We start from the raw sequence: 25,942 nt of genomic DNA, 5'->3' as shown, positions 1-25,942 counted from the left end.
TGAAATTATCAAATGACAATAAAGGATTCTTCTTTGGCATATTGATTATGTACTGCATCTTTCTTACACATCATTTGTCCATAGATATATAAGTGCCACTGTATCTGCAACACTAAACTACCATTTCGACAAAGTCATCTAAAACACTACGTCCATCCATCATCGCCAACATTATTCTATACAAACGCCCTTGTCTCATGCAGAACACCAAAAATAATAATTATAAGCTAAAACAATAATATTTACTATTGAATGTCAATGGTTTATTTGCCTTTTGGCTGTTTAGTGGCGGACGCTCCTCTATATTAGTTACAGCACAAAACATTCATATGTAAAAGCAAAGGATTTACAGAAACCCAACTCTTGCATGTTAAGAATCTCCAAGAGACATTGTTGAACTTTGACCCTTGCAGGAAGACAAGATGTGTGTGTCTGTGTTTCCTCTAGGAAGCTTCAGTACTGACCACTAACTTGACATTATTATGTGCAAATATTACATAAATGTTCACTACCACTCAATTTACATCTTTCATACAAACTATTCTTCTAATATTCAATATCAGCCACATTTTATAAAAACTAGAGATTTATAGTATGTAGAAGTAAAAAAAAAAAATTAAAAAAAAAAAAGCGCAAAATGCCATTGTTCCTGTATTTTTCTTTTTTCGTCTTGAAAATGGGTCTTTGAGTTTCTATTAATGTTGAACTCTGGAGACAGTGACATACTAGGTTTTGGCAGTCCCAAAGGCTACATATCTTTCATAAGTTTGAAAGTCGCCTCTGTGTTCGTATTCAACAGATCAATGCCACAGAGTACAGCAGTAGTTTCCAAAGGTGGCAGAACGCAGGAGTGACAGTTGTGGTTCTGCCCATTCAGAGCAGAGGTCTAGGCTGAACATGGCTTCTCCCTCCCATTATTCACTGTCCATGTTGTTGTCCTCTGAGGTGGGACTGTCTCGCGCTGGTAGAATGTCATAATGACTGGGAATGTGGCTATTTCTGGGCATGTCATAAGGGTCCTGACCAATTTGCCCATTGCTTGGTACAGTTGGCTCTGAAAGGTAAAGAGTGGACAATAAATGAATCATTTTTTCCAAAATAATTCAACTTCAGTCTCAAATAATTTCTTCAGGCTTACCAACTTCATAGACATTTCTGTTGTTTGTGAGGCTGTCGTTGCTTATTTCAGCATATGGTGAATCCCGCCTGGTTGGAGACTTCATCTCCACATAGCCACACTCTGTGTTTTTTATTTTCAGAAGTGGAGGATCTTTGATTGTGGCGTACGGGTTTTCAGAACTGCTGAGCGAAGATGAACTGCCATGGTAAGGTGTGTCCTTAATCAGATCTGACAGAAGGAAGAGGAATTAGAATGTTAGAGTAATTTCTTTCTTTCTTTAATTTTCTGTTTGTTGGTATTTTGAACTAACCATGCAAAGATTTTCCTGTGTATCTTCTTTCAATGCCATAAGCCCCTATGCAAAAATTGGATTGTCAATCTGTTTATGTTGTTTATGTTTGCTTGTTGTGACTAAATACTACAGATATTCAAAAAGTGTATTCAAATGCACCTAGTTCATTGAAGCAGTCCCCTTGTTTCCAGTCAGCAGGCAGTGTACCAGTGTGATCTGCAATGTTTCGCTTTCTCTGCTCCACATTCTTTATGTTCACAAAGAGCTGGTTGTTTTTGTTCTAAGATTCAAAATGAATAATGAAACACATTTTATATGAACTCTGTAGCTCTGACGTGAGGTAAGACATACCTGACCATAAGGAGCATTGTTGACCAGTGTTGGGCTGATGCATTGGGTCAAAGTGTGGTAGCTTGGGTTGGAGAAGTAGTTACTGGGGTGTCCCTCACATGGTGGATGGGTTTCTGAAAGACCCAATTATTGAAAATCCATTGTCATACATTTTAGTCATACTTTAAAGTATGTACCTGTTGCATAATCTGCTATGATCCTGGCTGGAGTATACGTGACTGCTGGCATAGTGGGCTCTTTGCCTTTCTGCTTCTTTCGGTAGATGATGAAGAGTAGAAGGAGGAAGATGACGAGCAGCACTAGAATTATAATTCCAGCAATAGCTCCAATCTGATAGGTGTCTGCGTGCATGGCTGTACTGGTTAAACTATTGAGACTGCCCACCACCACGCCAGCTACTCAAAGAAATACATTTGTTATTTTTATGAACAAATTTGTGCTCATTTTTGCACTTTACGGTGAGGAAAAGTCATGGCTTTACTAGTACTAACCCTGGTCACAGCGCGCTCCTTTCCAGCCTGGGTTGCAGTAACATGTGCCTGTCATGTGATCACAAGTGGAGTTATTGAGACAGTCGCACACCTGACGACAGCCATAGCCATATGAACCTGATGGACATTCTAAAAACAACAAAAAACATGTTAGTCAGGTAATTGTAATTGTAATCACGCAAACCCTCTTAATATCTAGCAGCCCTCATGTACATACTCTGCTCACAGTGGCGTCCCATGAAGCCTGTGCGACAAGTGCATTGTCCGGAGATGTGCTCACAGTCGGCTCCGTTCCTGCACTGACAGGTCTGAGAACAGTCTTTCCCATAGAAACTCAATGGACAACCTGACACACAATAACACAATACAATTATGAAGTTTTATTTACTATTGACAACAATAACACAGCTTGGATTGATACCTCACACACCACATTCACACAGGTCAGGTTGGACTTAATGTCTTGCCAAAAACACAGTAACAGTATGACTGGAACTGGTTTCATAGTACCATGTTCACGATTATAAAGCTCCGCTCTACCCCCTGAGCCACAGACGTGCTATTACAAACAGACTAGTACTTACGTTGTGTGCAGTAGAGGCCTGTCCATCCTGGTGTGCACTTGCACTCTCCGTCATATGCACTGCAGTAAGCTCCATTGTGACAGTTACATGTGTGGATACAGTTTGGCCCCCACTGAGCGGGAGGACAAGCTGTAAAACATGCAGTAATTAGACTTAGACAGGATAATTTAAATGTGTAGATTATAGCACAGATGCTTTAAAAAAAAGTCTTACGCTGGGAACAGTCACTTCCGATCCAACCAGGATAACACTGACACGACCCATCTATGGGATTACAGGTACCATTGTTTGTGCAACTGCAGCTCCAAGCACAATTCTTCCCAAAGCGACCACTAGGACAAACTGCCCATTCAACACATCAATTATCCCATTTATTTGTATTAAAAGTAAATACACAGATATATATCTAGTGTTTTTCATAGTCTGTTTACCCTCATTGCACAGTGCCCCCTTGAAGCCTGGCAGACAGTCACACTGTCCTGAAACATGGTGGCACGGCCCATTGCTGTGAGCGCACTGTGGGCAGGTCTGACTGCAGCGGTGGCCGAAGTACCCCGGAGAGCAGACTGTAAGGTGTTTACAATATACCAAAATATTATCAAAATCAACAATGTATTCAATGAATGATGTGAATGAGACGCTACTCACTTCTCTGACAGGTGGTGCCTCTATATCCAGGAGCACACTCACATGTGCCCTCATCGGGAGAGCAGGAGGCCCCGTTCTCACAGTTACAAGGGAGGGAGCAGTTCGGGCCCCAGCGGCCCTCAACACACACGCTGTCACAGTGAATACCTGCAAACATACAATGCATCCACAGTTTAGATACAATGTCTTAATCCAATAACTTAAGAGAGAATTTGTTGAAGAGACATATTATTAATTATTGCATATTTATAGGCATGCAAAAGGTATAAAAGTAGAAATATTTTAATATTCCTAGGGACATTCATTAAGTGCTGTCTTTATGCTGAGACAGCCCCTCTTGGCTCGCTCTCATTAATCTTTCTTTCAGAAGCAGCAAGAGGCTACAGAGAAGTGGAGCCCAGAGGAGCAGGTACAAAGACGTCTTTCAGAGGTCTGTGTGCATGTTGCTAAGCGGAGAGGCATGCTATCTATAATGAAAACTGCCACCCTGCAACTGAGGTGGGTTTGGAAAAGTAAGAGACTGCCTAGATTTAAATCATATTACCAGTCCACCCAGCCAAGCAGCGGCAGTGTCCTCTGGCATGATCACATCCGTCAGCATGGCTACAGTCACAGCGCCCTTTACAGTCCAGGCCGTACGTCCCGTCCTGAAGCAGGAAGCGTAAAATAAAAACTAAAAAACTATGCATTCTATGAGACTATGTATTTTTCTAAATCAGACAGAATGAGCTTACTAACCGGGCAGCGTGTGTAACATCTTTCACCTCTCCAGCCTGGCGCGCATGTGCAGTCTCCATTTAGTGCATTACAAGCCCCTCCATTGCCACACAAACAGGTATGGTTACAGCCCAGGCCCCAGGAGCCACTGGGGCAGTTGATAGAGCAGTCCACTCCATGCCACCCTGAAAAAGCATAAAATAATCCAGTAAGGATCTTTTAGTTTGACATGTACAACAGCCATTCTTGCTGCTCTGCTCTGCTCACCTGGCTGACAGGAGCAGGAGCCGTCCACAGGGGAACACTGAGCTCCGTTTTTGCAGTTACAGCTGGAAGAGCAGTTGATTCCCTGACTTCCTGCTGGACAGGGCACTGAGCAGTTGGGACCCTAAATGAAGATGCATTTTTTTGTACACAATAGGACATTTTGTTTAAGATTGGTTAATTTTGAGTAGCTCTCAGTTTACCATGAATCCTGGAGCACATATGCACTGTCCTGTCACGCTGTGGCAGTCCGCCCCATTCTGACACTGACAAACTTGTTGACATGACTCTCCGAAAAAGCCTGGCGTACAAGTCTCATTACAGTAGAGGCCAGACCATCCGGGACGACATGTACATTCACCTGACATGGGCTGACACCTGGGAATAGACAAGATTTTCTATTATTCATCTCATTTGGTCACAATATTTTTCAATAACTTCACTTCAATAACCACCAAATGTCACCGTCAAATGTAGGCTCTGTTACACCCAGCAGGTGGAGCCCTCCTGCTACTGGACGTTCAAAAGCACGTCTTTGTTTCCACACAACTGTGGCTGGCAGCAGCTGTACTTACACAGCAGAGGCATTGATATGGACATGAGAGCAACACATGTCAGACTCCAGCTGCCCGACAAGCCGAAAAACAACCACTAAACGTCAAAAATCAGTTTCACCAATGACAGTATATGGCATCAGTGTTGTGCCTGAACGCGTTCATATGTTTGGTGAACGTGAACTGAACGAACAGTATTACTGCTGACGAACGATAATATGAACGCGTTCATTCTGGTGTCTGTGAACGGCACCTTCGTTCTTTTTAATTTCGTTCAATAAGGTGTCAGATTTCAAGAGACTTCCAGGCGAAACACACCGTTAAGTTGCCCAAAAAGAGCCTATGTCTGGCAAGTGTGAGAGCTCCAGTTGTTGAGGCCGATAGATAGAGTAGACAGATTTCGCGTGTTGCACCGCGCTGCGCATGCGCATCAAAACAAAAAGCAGCATGGACGTGACCGCCACAGAGCAGCAGGAGTCGCCCTACGACCTTGAGTTTTATGAGAAGGTCGGTGAGGATAGGAACAATCTAACATTTATGTGCAAACTTTGCCCAGCAAGTTTTCCCTCATGTTTTTGAGAATATACTGTGGGGCTGAAAGCTGCAACTGCTGCTAGTGTGGACTGAATGGACAACAACACATGGGGGAAGTCTGTCCCTTCAATGTGAACGTAAATCCTGGTTGTGTAAGGATTCAAAATTGGATATGAAGATGAAATCTGACACATATCTTCAGCATTAAACTAATAAAATAATTGCTGCCTGTGGTTGTATTTGGGCTGTGGAAATAATTTAGAACAATTATTGCATGATATTTAAAAAAATAACTGAACTAGTTGATTTTTTGGAGCTGTGAACTTAGTTCAAAATTTTGAATTATGAACTATGAACTGAACTAGTGCGCGGTGGCAAAGGTGGTTAGTGCTCTTGCCTCCCAAGAAAGGAGATCATGGGTTCGATTCCCAGACCAGACCAACATCATAGCTGTCTGTAATGTCTATGTGTTGGCCCTGCGACAAGTTGGCCACTGTCCAGGGTGTACCCTGCCTAAGGCCCGAAGTCACTGGGACAGACTCCAGTCACCCGCGACCCCGAAAGGAAACAAGCGGTAGAAAATGGATGGATGGAACTGAACTAGTTCATTTTAAAATGTGTGAACTATGAACTGAACTAGTTCATGTAGAAAGTGAACTTTCCCAACACTGTATGTCATACCTGCGTGTGTTGGGTGCAGCGCAAGGACACTTTTTGTCACACTTGAGTCCATAGGAACCTTCATGACACAATCTGGTCTCGCACGTCTCCCCTGTGTAGCCAGGTTCACACAGACACATGCCATTGGTGTGGTAGCATTTGCCATTGTTCTTACAACCGCATGTTTTTGTACAGCCCTCTCCATAAGTCCCCACTGGACACTGGTCCTGGCAACTGTTTAAAAGGGAAACAAGCACATTAGAAAGTGTGTAATCACTGTTGTTGATAAGCAGAATCCGCAGATATTGTCATTTGCATACCTCAAGAATAGACAAGAAGCGTGAATAACATTTTAACATGTTTTCATTTTCAAGGCAGACAGCAGAGTGAACAAGTTACCTTCAGTAGTACCTTCACTACTCCACTACTGTTCTCACTTCAATATGCCAACGGTATGACTGGTGCATGATCAAATCTTAAAATTGTTATATTAATGTATGAAATTCCTATTTTATAGGAATATTATACTTCACTGATAAATAAACAATGGTATTTGTACATCGTGCATAGTCTTCCCAGCAGTTAACATACTGTTTACCCTTTTAATAGAAGGAATATTATATTTTCTCACCCCAGAGTTTAATTTTTAATTTCATTGATCATAACTGAGAAATAAGGACAACCATTGGAAACACAGATGATTGCCTTAACTTGAGTTCAGTGGGTTGCTAAATGTCAGTGATGGTTTTGTATCCGCTTTTTTATGGTTTGTACAAACACCGCAGCAAAAGAGCAAACAGAAACCCTAAAACCATTTCAAAAGAGCACAAAGGCTTTCTTATATATTTTTTTATTTCAGTGGAGTTACAAAAGCAACCACAAACCTAAGCAGGACACGCTAATGGAATACACAAACCACTCATTTACAGTGGGCTAAAAAGACGGACGAATATAAACATAAATGTCTTAGGGCTACATTTTATTTCTGATGATGCCAGTAGGATTTTGTATGTTGTTTATGTTTTAGTATTTGAAAGCTCTGTTCCCTACTTTCAGTAAAGCATCCTCCCAATAAGCAACACAATTCATTTCCTAGTTTTGTCCTCCTGCGGGGCAGATCATAGCCATCCCATACACAGAGTGACCCGTTAATGGATTTCAGTGGCTTAGGGAGTGGTGGTGGTGACCCAGTTCCTAGCAGCGATATACCATGACGTCTGGCTTCCCTCAAACCCTTATTTACTTATAAAAGTGCACATGGAATGGCTATTCCTGTTCCGTCATTGGTCACCCTAAGTATATGGTGTGTGCTCTTTGACATTGTTAATTATATGGACCAACAGCCTGTTTGGTACTCTGCATTTGTCTGTGAAAACACTGAGTAAGCTACACTGATGTGTTTGTCTCCAATATATATATATATATATATATATATATATTTATTTATTTATTTATTTATTTATTTATACGTGTGTGTAATATATATTTTATATGCATGATAGTAAATTGGCTTGCATCACAAACAGCATGTTTTTTGTAAAGTTTATGACGCTCAATGCAAAAAGTTAGCAGTGCACATAACCAGTTTTATTTTGCCCACAATTTATCGATAATTGTGAGTCTCTGTGTTACTATAAGCTCTTACCGTTCTCCTGTGTAGCCCGCACGGCACCGACACTGTCCCGTGGATGGCACACAAAAGCCATTGTTATGACACTGACACTCATGGGAACAGTTTTGTCCGAATCTTCCTTCAGGGCAGGGCTGACCACACACTGTACCCTAAAAACACATGCACGCAAGCTTTCAGTAACTTAATTAAATATGTTACATGACTCACTAAAAGGGAAAACAATTTACAATTCTAAAATATTTTCTTACCAAGCACAGTAGTAATTTTAAAAATCAATTATAAACCTGCCCATGACAGCTTGCTGTTTACTGTCTATTGCCCACAGGTAAAGGGGAACCATATGTTACACCTTTGAAAGCTGCTTTTGCCATAGAAAAGGTCTTTTCAGTGCTGCTCAATGGTTGAAAGGATAGCAACCAACAGCGTTATAAATCTGAATCCGGCTCTCAAATGTTTGCTGCAATGTTCTTCCCCAATCTCACCCCCATTTCTCACTACACTGTCCTGACTGATAAAGTCTACAGGCCAAAAGTGCTTTAAAACATTCTATTTTTCCTCTCCAGCAATATGGAAGCTATTGTGATGACTGTGTTGTATTAACATATTATTATTGATACTATCAATAATAAGATATGTTAATACAAGTCTTATTGTTCTTGTGTTTAAGTGTAGACTTGTACCATCCAGCCAGCAGGACAGGAGCACTCTCCAGTCACGTGATGACAGACTCCTCCATTTTGACAGGGACATCTCTCCTCACACTGCTGCCCATGTTTACCTGGAGGGCACAGGTCTTCACAGCTACATGGAAAAAAACTGTTAATTTCAGCAATAACACGTTTAAATAGTGTAAACTTAACGCTAACTTACATAGCACCTGTGTATCCTGGGCTACACTTGCACTCTCCGGTCACATAATGACAGGCCGCTCCATTCTGACATTGACACTTCTGTTGACAGCTGCTCCCATAGGCGCCCACGTCGCACTGGGCCTCACAGCGCCATCCTCTGTACCCAGGTGTGCACAGGCACGCTCCAGTAATGGGGTTGCACAGAGCCCCGTTCTTGCACTGGCATCTGCTACTGCAGTGTGGACCCCAGTGCTCACTGTCACAAGCTAAACATGAGCACAACATAGAAAGAATATATTAAACAGAAACTTTAAGCACCTGTTTGAAGTTCTTTCACACCCAAGCTGACCTTATGTTCCCATTACCACCCTTTAACAGCTCATATTGTCTGAATCTCTTATCATCCAGGTTATCACTGGTTCAAGGTGTGTCAGACTATTATAGCCTACAGCACAAACAGAATGACTTTCTATTACTACTCAGATCAGTTGATCATTTTAAGAAACTCAACTTGTTACTGTGTTTCCATGAGAGTATAAATTAAGTCCATATAAAACTCTTGCGTACAAACAAATATTTAAATGTATTCAAAGGGATTTTGAAGCCAGTAATCATAAACACTTACAACTTCAAGGGAGATTTAAACCTGTCCCAGTCCACTTTGTCAAGGCCTAATTTAGTGTGTGGTTTAACTATAGTAACTTTTGTTAAAACAGAACCAACGCATCCAACAACACACACATATCACCGCCAAGTGCATCAATGTAATCTAAAAACCTAAACATTACTCAAATATTTACAGTAGACAATATAAAGGAGTTCAAACTTGTCATAATTTTAATTTAGGAGCTTAGTTTAGGGACTAAACTGTCCACTACTTTCCCACGCACTAGTTACTATTTTGAGATACCTTTTAGAAATTTCAATCAGTAAAACATTTGCCACTTCATTTAGTCCCAGCCATTACAACAAACGGTGATGTGTTGACATAATAATAATAGTTTTTATGGGGGTTGTGGTTATGAGTGGTTTCTCTGGGCTGATTAGTATAAAGCACAGCTGGTTCGGGTGGGGTCTGGAAATGCACCATGAAGCGTTAGGCGCATTTGAGTTTAGCTGCGCCTCATCTGGATGATCGACGAGAGTTGAAGGGTCCAATGAGGGCGTAGAAAAAATGCCCAGCAGCCTTGTGCAGACCAATAGGATCAAACCAGAACCTCCACCACTGATCGAGCTGGCAAAGAAACACGCAAAGAAACATCACAATATCTGATTTAACAGGCATCTATATTTGATATTGTTTGGATATTAGTTATAGCACATGTATGCTGTATAAGAGCAGTGGAAAGACAATATCTGAATTAAACATTTTCACTTTCAGGGTTACAACTTTGCTTAAAATTGTACTCATTTGTAAATCTTGAGTAACTGAATGGTTTATCTAAGTTGAGTGTTTATAGTGATGTGAATTGTTAATAAAAGGTCTTGCAACTGCGCAAGACCTGTTATTAACAATTCACATCAGCAATAGCTTTCTATTAATGATGTTTGAAATGATTAACTTGATCAAACTTTATTGAAAGCCTTGCAAGCTTTAGGTGGTTCTGACACATCATTTGGGAACATTACTGGGGCTATGTTCAGGCAGAGCATGACACAAACATACGTATCCCCCTTGCATAACATGAGTTCCTCGTCCCATCCTAGTCGACCCACTGTTTTTTTGGACCTGCTCAAGTAACTAAAGGCTTCTTTTATCCAGATGCATTAGTCCGCTCTACTTTGACACAGTATAAAACATCCACTACAGGGTTTCCTGAGGCGGTCCTGAACCGTGCCCTGTCCCGGGACCAAGCTGTGCGGACAATAAGAGGGGGAGGAGATTAGACACACATGGAAACTCTCTGCCATCCTGGTACCTTTGTGAAACCTGACCTAGATTGAAGAAAGGCCAAACTCCAGGAGCTGGGGGCTCCTCATTCCCTCTCCTGAGAACAGCCTGTTCCCTTTCACAGGCCCATTCAAGATGGCCAGCTACGAAAGACACGCAAGGCTTTCACTTTTAACTCAATTAATTTAAGATGTGTTATTTGTTATAGATTTATTAATGGGAAGACAGGTGGTCCACAATATGTGATAACCAAAATTAACTGAACATTACAATTAAAGTTTTAAGTGGGGAAAGTAGAAAACACTACCTCAGTTCTAATATCCAGAATAAAATGACAAACTCTTAACTACTTTAGTCAAATAATTTATACAACAATAAAAAACTTTTCATTCACTTGGAAAACTGTGTTGACATTTTTGTGGAGTGCATACGTTGGCAGTTGCTGTGTGTTGGCTCTCTTCTCTGGGGAGAAACTGGAAGCTGGCGGCCCTTCCATTACACCAGTGTGCGCTCATGGGAACACTAATGCCTCTTACTCTGATACTCAAAAATTCAAAAACATCTGGCGCAAACTTTGTTTTTCCCAAAAGGACTTTCTCTGATAGTGGAGAAAAGCGGAAGACTTGACTTGACACAGATAGGGCTGCAGCTATCGATTCTTTTAGTAATCGATTAATCTATGAATTTTTTCTTCGACTAATCGGTTCATTTTTTAGTACATTCCGTAAACCATTTAAAAGCATTTTAAATCGTTTTTTAAATAAACGTTATAGTTCATTGTAATAAACAATAACAAATTGAGTTTCTGCCTAAAAAAAACACATTTTATTCTTAATTTCACATAAGAAACAGCAACATTTCACTTCACCAGTCCAAGTGTTCTGTTTGTATATAAAGAATATATAAAGAATATATATAAAGGGCTAATTAACTTGTCACCAGACTGTTTGTAACAGTTACAGTATGAATTCATTTGCGTTTCTGTCACATAACTTAAAATAAAACATTAGTTTGTAAAACATTGTGTGTGGGACAGTGATGCTGGTGTTTGGAGCGGTGGCTCTACATTTTGTATTTTGTCACTTTACGGCGTTGGCTCCGCGTCATTGCGTACTTTCTGTTTCACATCAGATTATTATAACACGGTCGCGGTTCTCCTGCTGTTTCCATGGATGTATTGGCCGTTTCAAGGCGCCGCAGAGGAGCATGTGGCATGTTTGAAACGTACGAGTGTGACTGGGAAGCGGGAGTGTGGAGCGGGAGTGTGGAGTGTGGAGTGTGGAGCGGGAGTGTGGAGTGTGGAGTGTGGAGTGTGGAGCGGGAGTGTGGAGCGGGAGTGTGGAGTGTGGAGCGGGAGTGTGGAGCGGGAGTGTGGAGCGGGAGTGTGGAGTGTGGAGCGGGAGTGTGGAGCGGGAGTGTGGAGTGTGGAGCGGGAGTGTGGAGCGGGAGTGTGGAGCGGGAGTGTGGAGTGTGGAGCGGGAGTGTGGAGTGTGGAGCGGGAGTGTGGAGTGTGGAGCGGGAGTGTGGAGTGTGGAGTGTGGAGTGTGGAGCGGGAGTGTGGAGTGTGGAGTGTGGAGTGTGGAGCGGGAGTGTGGAGTGTGGAGTGTGGAGCGGGAGTGTGGAGCGGGAGTGTGGAGTGTGGAGTGTGGAGCGGGAGTGTGGAGCAGGAGTGTGGAGTGTGGAGCGGGAGTGTGGAGTGTGGAGCGGGAGTGTGGAGTGTGGAGCGGGAGTGTGGAGTGTGGAGCGGGAGTGTGGAGCGGGAGTGTGGAGCGGGAGTGTGGAGTGTGGAGCGTGAGTGTGGAGCGTGAGTGTGGAGCGGGAGTGTGGAGTGTGGAGCGGGAGTGTGGAGTGTGAGTGTGGAGCGGGAGTGTGGAGCGGGAGTGTGGAGCGGGAGTGTGGAGTGTGGAGCGTGAGTGTGGAGTGTGAGTGTGGAGCGTGAGTGTGGAGCGGGAGTGTGGAGTGTGGAGCGGGGTCCGCGGTGGAGCGGTGAAGACGCGGGTGCTGGGGCGGGCGGCGCGCGGAGCTTGTTATGGTGGTTCTCGCGGCAGCTGCTTTTTTACACAACAAAACTCTTCCCGGTCGCATTCATGGGCCGCACTCGTGAGTTTAAAACACGCCGCTCTCTCTGTTGTGCTTCAGTTGCTCCGTGGGGAACAAAAGCGCCACAAGTCGTTCCGTGCGCTCCGTGCGCCACAGATTCACGTGTTTTTAATAAAATATGTAAATTAAACGATTTTTTGTAATCGAATTATTCGATTAACTCGTGTAATCGTTGCAACCCTAGACACAGACCACTGACAAGACAGTGACAGTCCACACACTGAACTTAAGATCTCCTGAGCATCTTGTGTTGATATCATGTGTACTAAATCACAAGATCCAAAGCCTGGGGTTATTTCCTACCACACAATTTTCTACAGCTTTTGTATTATTTCTGGCCACCCCCCACACTCTCCCCATTTCCTGTTCTTGGTCCCCAAATTGATTCTCAGACATATTGTAATGGCTCACTGACCTGTAAAATGAGGCTTATCTGTGGGCTCTTGAGGAAATTAAAGACATTCTGCTTGACCTAATGTCTTCATCCTGAGGATATTTCAGTGATCTGCTGCTGCTGTTTTTTTTTTCATTCAATACAACACAAACTATATATGCTCTCTATAAGGGCAGCAGCTCCAAAGAACTATTATTGTATCCTCATAGTGAGTGTCTCAGTTCTGTTTGTCTGTCAGGAGCCATTAGCAAGGTAGGAAGATATTAAGATTAGGTACAAAAGATACTATAGAAGCATAAAAATGAGTTTACGACGGACATTAAATAAATATGTGTATCAAAATGATTATTTTTTTGAGAAAGGTATCTGCTTTGACCTTGTCACAACAGGAACAGGGGGTTTCTGATTACTCTATAACCATTACCGGTACATTTACTTTACGGGGTACTTTATTTATTTTCTGGCTTTATGGGTTAATTAAATTAGGTCTGCAGAGCAAGAAATGGAAAGAGTAAAGGCAGAGGAAGGCAAGTTACCCGACAAATGTGCTGCAACGAAACCACTGAGCCAGCATACATTTAGTTTTTTTGTGAGGTTGGGGTCTAAGTTGTACCTTAAACTGGTTTCACCTTTACATACAGCAACGCCGTGGTTGTTTCTAGTGGTGCAGACGAAGCAGACAAACAGGCAGCGGGTCAGACTCAGTGGGGCCCAGGGGAGCCCCAGGGCCCAACACAACAATACCCATCATTATTACAGGCTGAAACCAAAGACAGCGGGCAGCCCGGCACACCTTGTGGGCTCCTCATACATATCAGCATATAGACCAGTGTGGAGATGCATTCACTGTCTTATCAGAATACACAGAAATAGCTCTCAGCAGACTCTCAGCAGGATAGTGCAAACAAAACAACTACTACAAGGATAGCCAGAAAACATTTGCCGTGGTGTGGCATGGGAGCAGCTCAATCCCATGAGATGGGAAATAAACATTTACTCTAAGCAGGGCCAATATCCTATCCAACAAAGATTACATTAGATACTAAATATAATTGTGTAAACTAAAGTAGCAGAAGCGCTGTGCTGCAGCTGTGACATGAGGCTGAGCACATGTTGGTTGACAGCTGGGGTGAAAGGTAGTGTCATAAATCATGGTAACATCCTAATGAGAGACTCAAGTGTAAACGAGCTACTATCTGGAATAATTTAATTGTCCAACAAAGGCACAGTGTTCATTTTGACACAGCACACTAACAGTACCACACAGACAGCTGCCAAATTGAACATTATTGTGACCATGCAGAGCCAATGGCTGTTTGTACAATCAACTTTCTTTGAAATGTATTGTTGTGTTATTTACAAAAACATTCAGTTTTCACATGCAACAAGTGTTGTTCGTTTGTTTTTTTTACAGTGTGAAGCCTACCTGCCATGTACTTTCAGTGACCAAAGCCACAGGGGTAAAATGATACATGTGTCTGTTTTCCTTTTTGTGAATTTCAAAGTGCTTTCACAGACACCCAGGGTCTGACACAAACAATGCTGGTAACAGACAGCAGCAGCTGAAGAGACTTACCACTGGAGCAGTTGGAGCCCCCCCAGCCCGGCTCACACTGGCAGGTGTTGGGGGCCATGCAGCGGCCATGAACACAGCTCTCCGCACAGAAAGCTGAGGGAGGAATAGGCGAGATGTGCAAAAAGGATCAATAAGGCAAGAATGTTTTCACACATCACAATAAAATGTAGATTCGATTACTCAAGTATTGTATGCCAATAAAACATAGATCATCAAATATTGTAAGAACATACTGTATAGAAAGTAATATTATAGTATGTATAAACAGACCCTATGTGATTTTACAGGTACTAATTTTACATAACATAAGTGACATAAGTGATCCTTGAATACAACTTCCCACTGAATGAAGTTGCTCCTAAATAATCTCAATAAGCCATCACTGAATCCTTCTATGATCAAACCAGATCCATCCATTAACGTCTTTTACACTTGATCAATTCATAAAATGCATAGTAGATAAATGGACTAGCACAAAATGTATCCCATTTCTAAACAGATTTTTCTCTGGTGCCTTCCATCTGGAATTGTCCCTTAGCCTCCAGTGTCTTAGCTGAAGACTCTTTCTTCTCAGAAGCATGTGATTCATGTGAGTCTCTTCACTCTAAAATCCCCTCTGAATCCTGGGGCATGTTATCACAGCTCACAGACTAGATACAAAAAAATACTCATATCAAACTTAAATATATCCAAACTTTTAATTCTTAATGAAATAACAAGAGGCTCGTTTACGATGCAAAGCCACAACAGTTGTTTTGGCTAATGTCCCTTTGGCTTCACACCTGTTTATGCCTGTTAGCCACAATAAGAGCTCCAGAGGCCCCGCGGGCACTTTCACCTCATCAACTACTGAACTACAAGCGCTTGTTTCTCTGACCCGCAACGTGCTATTTATGATCAGTTGTCACGTCTTCTTGACTAATATTATTCAAAGAATATTTCCAGAATATTCTGATCTTTTCACCTGTCTGACTATTCTTTAATATTGTCAGGGTTTTATTAACTTGGGTCTGTTAATTAGTACGACTCACTCACTAGCAAATTAACATTGTTTGTGCTCTACTTACGAGCACAGATCTCTCCAGCTTCATAGAAGCCAGGGCAGCACTGGGACTTCCGCCTGTACATGGTCTTCTCTCCTCTGCGATAGGCAGTTTTGTAGCTAACTCTGCACCCAGACAGAAGAAATACTTATTAGTTTGCAATGACATTATTTCATTGTTTCCCATAAGCCAAGTATTCAAACTGATGTTGAATGCATCCCACGTGCAAAGCCACACTCTCACCTGTGCCTGGTGCATTTGAACCAGTTGAGGATATCTGTGCAGCTGGTGTAGTAAACCTGGTCATACGGATGAACATAGGACTCCTGCACTGTCACAGAGTAACTGAAAATACAAACGCATTTAAAATATGAAATCGTACCCTTCAACAGTATTTTGTAACTTCAAATCATTTTTCTGACTGTGTTGTAACGTTAGGCTTTTGTGTACTCAGTGGATTAAATACCCACAGCGGAGCACCTCTCACCTTACAACACCAAAGCGGGCTCTGTGTGTGGCCCTGTATTACATGATAGAGATACCAATGAAAAATAACAGACTTTGGTGATGTGGTGAGAGAACAAAAGTAAAAGCTCCTCATGACTAGCTCTTTACAGGTCTGTTAAATACATGTTTCATCCAGATATTTATTTACAAATGTGCCAATTTATGACAATTGCATGTACACTGAGGGCAAATAAGTACATACATTAGAATGAAAAATATTTACAATGTGTACAAATGTGTGTTTGTGTGAGGGAACAAATGAAAAGGCCCCTTGTTTGTTAGTTAGGCCTTATATGCAGTAATATGCATGTTTTGGGTCCCATCCTATCCCCTCATCACTTAACGCTTCTCAGTCTTCAGTAAGTCATCCCAGCCTGCCTCTGAGTGTGTGTGTGTGTGTGTGTGTGCAGCTGTTTCCTTAGATTAGACACCGAAAGTCAATCTAGCTGGGAAATCAGCCTGCACCATATCAGAGTGGATTCTGCTCCTTTATTGTGGCTTTGCTTGGATGAGCATGGCGACTCTGTGCGCTGACCTCTCCCAGTGGCTGCAGACGTTGGGATCCTCCAGGTTTAGCGAGGAAGTAATACAGGGAAGAAAGCAGAAGGACGCAGCCAACAGGACCATTCGGTGGCAGTAAAGTATCATGGCCGTCTCGGAGCTGCCCCTGTAAACAAGAGACCAGACACAACACAAAACCTCATCTTAAGTCAAAACAAATCTTGCAAATTGACTTAACCGGCTATCTTTATGGAGTGGCTTATACGAACATGGAGGAGAAATATCTATGTCTACACAGCTCTGACTATGTTTACCACAATGACAGAACTCTCTCACTGATTGTGGGTTACACTGGGCCTCTGCCACCCCTAATCATAAGGAAGACCTAAGACACAAACAAATCTTGTTCTCGGCTCAGTTTTGTACCCCTCCAAAAATAATGTGTTCCGTGAAAAAGCTTGTAAAGCTCATTATACAGTGTGTCTTCAGTTAACTTTTATCTGTGTCCCCGATGATATTTCCACCCAGAGTGATTGAATCTTATAAATTGAACATTTCACTCTCCTACTGTGGTTTCCTGCGTGACCTTTTGTTGTTTATTTACTGTAGATGCTTGCGGGCATGAGTGAATGCACAAGCTTTTATGACAGTCTCGGCTCGGAGTAGATGGCAAACAAAAGACTATCTCAAAATTCTGCAATAAGCTCATTAACACTGGAAAAAGTATCCTCTAATTTCAATTTTAGGACATATTTTAATTAGATTTGCGATCCATGTTTTGATAACTGACAAAAGATTGAGAATGGACAAAAAGACTGAAATAGGGCTGGACAACTAATAAAATTGTGTATTTCAGAACAGATTCAAACTACAGGATTGACAAGGTATTTCGTTGTTTGCGGAGTAAACCATAGTACTTCCGAAATTGTACCCTTTGCCATTTGCCAGTTACGATCATTCAAATTGCGATTTTGATTCGATTGCAATTCATTTGACATGGTATTTCTGCAGTTTTATGTGTCATTTTACATTCTCTTCATGTTTGTTTGGTACTTAAACGTTAACAAACACATTAAACAACACGTTTCAGCACATTGTTGGATTGAGCCTTATCATTTTTGATTAATATCGCCCACTCCCAGTCTCAACACTCGACACTGAGAATTGAATGAATCCAACTGTAATTCAGTAACAACAATTTACATTAACATACCCTCGAAACATGGGCCTATAAAGCACAAGGAGCACCAGAAGCCTGCTGCCTTGTCTCATTCTCCTCTTTCACGAGGCACAAGCGCCTGACAAAGCCTCCGAGCATCAGTAGTCCTGTCACATTACCTGAGCAAGCTTCAGCGAGGGCAAGCAGAGTTCACCAGCAGCAACAACAACAACAACAAAACTGCAAATAACCGTCTGACACCAGTGGCTATGGACCAAGAACACTACAGTCAATGTTTGCATCAAAGCTCAGTGTTGCTGTATTAAGCGGTTGCACTGTACAAAGGTTACATGTATTTGCTCTCTGTATGTAATCTATTTCATCTGCAAAGCTTTAAAAAAATCTATCTTCTTTATTGTTAGCGTGGCTAATCTTTGGGATACAGAGCGTCGCAAGAGTTACTGTGAACTCTTATGTATGCAAATTTTGATCATTTACATTGACTGAAAACTCTTCCACAACCCTTTTTAACCACAAACCTATAAGAGAGAAGTGTAGTTAGTCCCGTTTTTGTGTTTTGTGTCCTCTTTGCCCTTCAAAGTTCATATAAAGCTCTATGTGTCTTCATTAGGCAGCAGGTCAGCCATAACTAGATATTGTCCAGCCAAAAAGAGCAAATAATTTCCAACCAACCGGCAATCTCCAGCAAAAGCAGAGAATATACACCGTTTTGTCCTGCATAAAGTTGAATGTGGATTCGCCAGGAAACAAATTGTGCATCTTAGATTGTGACATCGATACTGAGTTAGGATTTGGTGCGTCTCGAGACGTGTGTTCCCTGAATTACTGACACGATCTGTGAAATGTAAGTGCAAAAGAGGTCATAAAGTTTGATCGAATCATATGATCTCAATCCCTGGAGGCTTAGTTAAAATGTCCACACTTTGTCCGTCTGGTTCCCTTCCTCTCTCTCGCCTCCACTACTGCTCGTTTTACGGCCCCAGCTGCCTGATCCCTCCCTCGACACTAATATCAAGGGAGACACAACACAAGGTGAGGAGGTTAGGAGGCTGCTGGACCTCTGGAGAACGTTGGGTGTCAGTGAAGTCCGAGTGCTGTCTCCAGTGGCCGTTTACAGCGTTTACAGCATGGACAGACTTCTCTGGTTTCACTACACCGCATGGGCACAGCTGCAGCCATCAGTGCCCCAAAAAACCCCTCCTCATCCTGAGACAAATGCACTGTTGGACAAACAAGGGCCGTGCTGTGTGGCTCATACACACACACACACCACAGAGACTGGAGAGGATTATACATTATGGACACGCTGTTATGAGCAGAAGACCATTGACGCCTCGCGGTCCAGATCTGCTGTGTGAAGTCCCTCTAGCGTCACACAAGAAAAAGGCTTCATGTGTCTTTGCCCCAAGTTCAATTATCATTTACTGAGTATCACTGATTTAGACAAGTGCGAAACTGTGAAAACTATTCAGCCTATAATATTTATCGGAATATTTTGAACTCATAATGAGCTGTGTCAACTATCTCACATGTCCTAAAGCTGTAATCAAATCAAATGTATATATAAAATGCTTTAAAACAACAAGGTTGACCAAAGTGATGCACACTGTAAAAGTAGCTTATGGCAACTGGTATGTAAGTTCTTTAGTCGTTTAGTTGATTAATCGGTTGATATATTGTATATTACATTATATTATAGGGCTGCAACAATTACTCGAGTTAATCGAATAGTTCGATTACAAAAAAGCTTTGATTATTATTGTATTGCCTCGATGCTTTGTTTAAAGGCGCAATGGACGATTTTTCGGCGATTTGAGAACGCAGGAGGAAGTGCGCATGCGCACTCCAACCGTGCGGACTGATACAACACACGTGCGTTTGTTTATTAGCGCGACGGATCGCATCGTATCTCTCGTCTCCCGTAGATTTACCTCTTCTTCTGACTCAGCTCGAACAGTCTTTCTCTGTCTTCATTTTGTCCCGTACACTGAGGGAACTATATTATGATAGATCAATGCACTTAGACACGCGGAAACGTGGGGACGAGCCACACGCGGCTGCAGGTGACCGGTAGGTGCGTTTTATGATTGATACGTGGCAGGACTAATCGGCAGTCCACGCCACGAAGAAATAAGACTCAGATTTGGGCCCAAAAAAATCGTCCATTCAACTTTTAATTTACATATTTTATTAAAAACACGTGAATCTGTGGCGCTTTTGTTTCCCGCGGAGCTTCTTTCTGAAGCAACTGAAGCACAACAGAGAGAGCGGCGTGTTTAAACTCACGAGTGCGACTCGAGAAGAATTTTGTTGTGTAAAAGATTAGGTGCGGCGAGCGAGCTGCCCTCTAACCTGTTACCCCCCACGAGTCCGAAGGTTCGCGAGTCCGAAGGTTCACAAGTCCGAAGGTTCACTGGTCCAAAGGTTCCTCATATGGCTAAAGTGAAGGTGCATAGACGGCATCGGGATGTAGTCAGTCTGTAAAATGCGCACGAAGCACGAAGACACGCACTGGGGCTCGTCACAATGCTTTGTGCACCAGCTGCTCACAGGTGTAAGTTGTACTGTGTATATAAAAATAACAAGGGAACATCTCGAATCCTCCACTCTATGCCTTCATTTATAGAAATACGCGTGATCCGATCACCGTAGGATTGGTAGTCAAAAAAGAAATTCAACTTTTGAAGAACTCCAACTGGAAAACAGTTTAATCCCGGAGGCGATGAAATATCCGCTTTATTGTCGAAGGAATGACACAGACACCGAAGGGTGTCATTTCCATTCTACACCATTCTACACACTAGGGACTCCTCGGAGTAAAAGGTGATGTAATGGCCTGGCGGTTAAAGATTTGGCTTAGACTGCTGGAAATCTTAAGAGTTCCCAGTTCGACACCCGTTCTAACCATAGCAAGATGTATTCGACTTCAAACTTATATTTGTTTTGGGGTGAGTTAGCTACACTATTTTTAATTGCGTTACAGTCTGTTCCACTTCACTCGTAGTATAGTCTGCTCAAAGATATTGTTTGACCATAAAATAAATAATCCTAACCCCTAATCTTTTACCCTAATTTTTTGCAGTAGTTAGAGACGAGGGGAAAAAATGTAAATGTTTGCTCACCTGTTAATAATGGCTGGATCAGATGAACAGGTGAGCAAACATTTACATTTCTTGAAGTTGAATAATGGCAATGAATGAGGAAAGTTAGGTTTACTTCGTCTGGTTAAAACTAGTTTATGCCATGGCTCTGTATTAGCAAAAATGTAGCTAACTCATCCCAAAACAAACTAGACTGTGCAATCAAAGGTTTAAGCCCAAAGTAATTTTGGATGCGAGCGGGCCTCGAACTTACAACCGTGCCGTGTCTTTCACCGTTGCACCAACACTCCTGAATGATGACGTCACACTGTGGTCTTCCAACTTAATTCATGTTAAATGTAGCAGATGAAATTGGTTATGCAAAGACATCACTTAGTTTTTGACGTAATTTCGTATCTATAAGACAAAATGTACAACTTAGAGAAAAAGATTTCAGTTCCCGATACAGTTTTATTTCAAGAACAACTTCAGACCGTATGAAAGTGATTGAATATCTATGGACAAAATGTCCGATTATGAGCTAGTGCTGCCCGGTGCTGCCCCTGGTGCTGACCATGGTGCTGACTCTTTTTCCGGGTAGTGTGTAGCACGTCACTAGAGCGTAATCTCTGATTGGTTGCTGTGCCGCGTCTGCCGCGTCAAGCTTTTCCAACTTTTCTGCGCTCGCTGCGCGGACTCTCACCGCGCTGGCCGGGTTTTAGGGATGGTTTATTTTTCCACCCCATGTCAAAACGGATGGCAGGCCATTTTGATTTATCATTTAATGTACGTAGCGAGACCTCTAGAGTTGAGGTTGTCATCAGAAATTCTTAAAAGGGCAAGGAGTCAGGCTTAACAATAATCCACATATTTACCTTTCAAAACAATATACATGAATTCACAAATAACACGATAAGGAGCTCAGGCTATGCACAGAAACAAGTCGATTATGGAAAATACTTGAGTTTAATCATAAAAAGTCCATTAACACTGGAAAAGTCCAAAAAGCAGTGTGTGCTGCGCGGACTCACACCCTCGGCGAGGAGAGCCGCGAGTAGAGCCCGTTGCGCTGACTCAATCTTCTGACGTGAACCTTCAAATTTCGGAATTTTCGGACCAGTGAACCTTCGGACTCGTGGGCAGCCACACTCTAACCACCATAACAAGCTCCGCGCGCCGCTCCCGCTCCCGCTCCCGCTCCACACTCCACACTCCCGCTCCACACTCCACACTCCCGCTCCACACTCCCGCTCCACACTCCACGCTCCCGCTCCACACTCCACACTCCACACTCCCGCTCCACACTCCACACTCCACACTCCCGCTCCACACTCCCGCTCCACACTCCCGCTCCACACTCCACACTCCCGCTCCACACTCCCGCTCCACACTCCACACTCCCGCTCCACACTCCCGCTCCACACTCCACGCTCCCGCTCCACACTCCACGCTCCCACTCCACACTCCCGCTCCACACTCCACACTCCCGCTCCACACTCCACACTCCCGCTCCACACTCCACACTCCCGCTCCACACTCCACACTCCCACTCCACACTCCCGCTCCACACTCCACACTCCCGCTCCACACTCCACACTCCCGCTCCACACTCCACGCTCCACACTCCACACTCCACACTCCCGCTCCACACTCCCGCTCCACACTCCACGCTCCCGCTCCACACTCCACACTCCACACTCCCGCTCCACACTCCACACTCCACACTCCCGCTCCACACTCCCGCTCCACACTCCACACTCCCGCTCCACACTCCCGCTCCACACTCCACACTCCACACTCCACACTCCCGCTCCACACTCCCGCTTCCCAGTCACACTCGTACGTTTCAAACATGCCACATGCTCCTCTGCGGCGCCTTGAAACGGCCAATACATCCATGGAAACAGCAGGAGAACCGCGACCGTGTTATAATAATCTGATGTGAAACAGAAAGTACGCGATGACGCGGAGCCAACGCCGTAAAGTGACAAAATACAAAATGTAGAGCCACCGCTCCAAACACCAGCATCACTGTCCCACACACAATGTTTTACAAACTAATGTTTTATTTTAAGTTATGTGACAGAAAGGCAAATGAATTCATACTGTAACTGTTACAAACAGTCTGGTGACAAGTTAATTAGCCCTTTATATATATTCTTTATATATTCTTTATATACAAACAGAACACTTGGACTGGTGAAGTGAAATGTTGCTGTTTCTTATGTGAAATTAAGAATAAAATGTGTTTTTTAGGCAGAAACTCAATTTGTTATTGTTTATTACAATGAACTATAACGTTTATTTAAAAAAACGATTTAATATGTTTTTAAATGGTTTAAGGAATATACAAAATAATTAACCGATTAATTGAAGAAAAAATCGATAGATTAATCGATTACTAAAATAATCGATAGCTGCAGCCCTATTATATTAGATTATAAGGATTTACACGGGCCACGGCAGAAAAGAGAATGTGAAATTGAGTTTTGGAGTGACAGGACAGTTTAACCTGTTTTTTCACTTGAGAATTTTTCTGCAAAAAACTTAAATGCAATAATTTCTTTAGTTGACCTAATGACAACAGTAGAAGACCAAAAATTACTAAAATTGTTTGTAACGGAATAGACTGATTAAAAAGGTAACAAAAGCCTATGGGGTTCTTTGAATATCTTTGTAAAAAGTGCAGTGAAAGTCACAGTTGCACATTTCCATCAAGTGAAAAAAACAACAGCTGAGGCTGGCACCCCAGCTTTCTGGCTGGGACAGTGAATCTAAACTTTTACATTACTGGATATGTAGGCTGAATAGGGGTCTGGCAAATGTCTAAACGTACTATTTATTGTTATAAATATAACTGCACTGTCTTACTTTCAGCCTCCTTTTTGAGGTGAGATTCAACTTTAGTGGATGTTTACATTCATCCAAATTGAGCACTGAAAAGAAGGATGCAGGTTATTGAGTTTAGCTATTTTTGGATGAAAATAGGCTATAATTACAGTATATTACAGTAGTATTACAGTAAAATATTCTCATCAGTCAAAGAATTCACCTGTCCTAATAGAGAAAGAGGGTCCTCTTCTGTCCCATGGGTCCGTCCTTTCTCCCTGGATACTGATAAATCCTGGAGCTGTTCTTGGAGAAAACTGTCACATTCACAGGGACAAGTCACTGAAGTCCGCAGACACTACCCCCTCCAAAGTATAGAGCTCATTCACCGACGTCACAAAACCACGTGATCGCATACGTTCCCGCCCCTTGTCCTACGTTCCCGCCCCTTGTCCGTCCAGAGTTGCCTTCAGAGTTGCACTGATAGAGCGTGGAAAGTGATCTCAAACGTAAATTATGGAGGCCCCAGTGCTTTAAGATTCCACAAACTCCTTGGATGAGCTACACAGAGGTCGATATTTAGAAAAGCTGCGATCAATCAAGTCAGATCCATAATCCATATTTTATGCCTAAATCACCGACTCTTCCAGATATCTCCAAGCCCACTGGTCCGATGGTTCACAAGTCCCAATTTTGAACAAAGGTACTACGCCTGAATAAAACTGATGTTTTTAAACAGCGTTTATTCTCCGGAGCTCCAGCGCAGGCAGCGGTGCGTGAGTCTGCATGCCCGGGGTTCGGTCATCTGCACCGGGCTGAACAGCTGTCACCTCCCTGTGCTGCGAGCCGCTCCGTCCGCACGCAAGTGAGTGACAACCATAGAACTTCAGATCATCAAAGTGTCTACTAAACTGATTTTAATTCTACAGCGCCCGCAGAACAGATAGACTTATATATCCGGATCTCCAGCGCAGACAGCGGTACGTGAGTCTGCATGCCCGGGGTTCAGCGCACCTCCATCGGGCTGAACAGCTGTCAGCCCTGCCGTGCGCCGCTCCCATGGCCAAAAGGGCCTGGAGGAGCCTGGAGGAGCCTGGGAGAGCCTGAAGGAGCCTGGAGGAGCCTGGAGGAGCCTGGGAGAGCCTGAAGGAGCCTGGAGGAGCCTGGAGGAGCCTGGAGGAGCGTGGAGGAGCGTGGAGGAGCGTGGAGGAGCCTGGAGGAGCGTGGAGGAGCGTGGAGGAGCCTGGGGGAGCCTGGAGGAGCCTGGAGGAGCCTGGAGGAGCCTGGAGGAGCGTGGAGGAGCCTGGAGGAGTCTGGAGGAGCCTGGAGGAGCCTGGAAGAGCGTGGAGGAGCCCGGAGGAGCCCGGAGGAGCCCGGAGGAGCCTGGAGGAGCCTGGACGAATCTGGAGGAGCCTGGGAGAGCCTGGAGGAGCGTGGAGGAGTCTGGAGGAGCCTGGAGGAGCGTGGAGGAGCGTGGAGGAGCGTGGGGGAGCCTGGGGGAGCCTGGAGGAGCCTGGAGGAGCCTGGAGGAGCGTGGAGAAGCCTGGAGGAGTCTGGAGGAGCCTGGAGGAGCCTGGAAGAGCGTGGAGGAGCCCGGAGGAGCCCGGAGGAGCCTGGAGGAGCCGGGAGGAGCCTGGACGAACCTGGAGGAGCCTGGGAGAGCCTGGAGGAGCGTGGGGGAGCCTGGAGGAGCCTGGGGGAGCCTGGAGGAGCGTGGGGGAGCTTGGAGGAGCCTGGAGGAGCGTGGAGAAGCATGGAGGAGCCTGGAGGAGCCTGGGGGAGCCTGGAGGAGCCTGGAGGAGCCTGGAGGAGCGTGGGGGAGCCTGGAGGAGCCTGGGGGAGCCTGGAGGAGCCTGTAGGAGCCTGGAGGAGCCTGGAGGAGCGTGGAGGAGGAGCCTGGGAGGAGCCTGGAGGAGCCTGGAGAAGCCTGGGGGAGCCTGGAGGAGCCTGGGGGAGCCTGGAGGAGCCTGTAGGAGCCTGGAGGAGCGTGGAGGAGGAGCCTGGGAGGAGCCTGGAGGAGCGTGGAGGAGCCTGGGGCGAGCGTGGGGGGCGGTCGTGTGACGTCACGTGAATGACCTCTATAGACGAAGTCACTGCGGAGGGGGGAGGGGGCACAGCTTCTCAAGAGCTGGTTCTAATGAC

The 25,942-nt window shown here is 43.9% G+C and overlaps 1 protein-coding gene across 1 annotated transcript; it reads right to left on the bottom strand.

Annotated features, from left to right (window-relative positions):
• Positions 1-33: 33 nt before the first annotated feature.
• megf10 (multiple EGF-like-domains 10) lies at positions 34-24,117 on the bottom strand. The gene is made up of 25 exons (XM_072454035.1): positions 24,024-24,117; positions 16,746-16,877; positions 15,947-16,048; positions 15,728-15,828; positions 14,661-14,753; positions 8,719-8,965; positions 8,529-8,649; positions 7,861-7,997; positions 6,237-6,449; positions 4,671-4,845; positions 4,471-4,591; positions 4,225-4,388; positions 4,031-4,133; positions 3,487-3,633; positions 3,270-3,404; positions 3,052-3,180; positions 2,839-2,967; positions 2,472-2,600; positions 2,255-2,383; positions 1,940-2,158; positions 1,764-1,876; positions 1,572-1,692; positions 1,431-1,475; positions 1,139-1,348; positions 34-1,054 (listed from the first exon to the last, which is right to left on the bottom strand). The coding sequence occupies exons 2-25, from the start codon at positions 16,856-16,858 to the stop codon at positions 915-917; spliced, it is 3,336 nt and encodes a 1,111-aa protein (XP_072310136.1). The 5' UTR covers positions 16,859-16,877; positions 24,024-24,117; the 3' UTR covers positions 34-914.
• Positions 24,118-25,942: the final 1,825 nt, after the last annotated feature.

The sequence above is a fragment of the Eucyclogobius newberryi genome, unplaced genomic scaffold (genome assembly GCF_026437365.1).
Source record: "Eucyclogobius newberryi isolate DKJ021-1_F unplaced genomic scaffold, fEucNew1.0.hap1 SCAF_2, whole genome shotgun sequence".
NCBI classification, from domain to species: domain Eukaryota; kingdom Metazoa; phylum Chordata; class Actinopteri; order Gobiiformes; family Gobiidae; genus Eucyclogobius; species Eucyclogobius newberryi.
The sequence above is the reverse complement of the archived record's forward strand: the minus strand, read 5'-3'. Positions and strand labels throughout refer to the sequence as shown.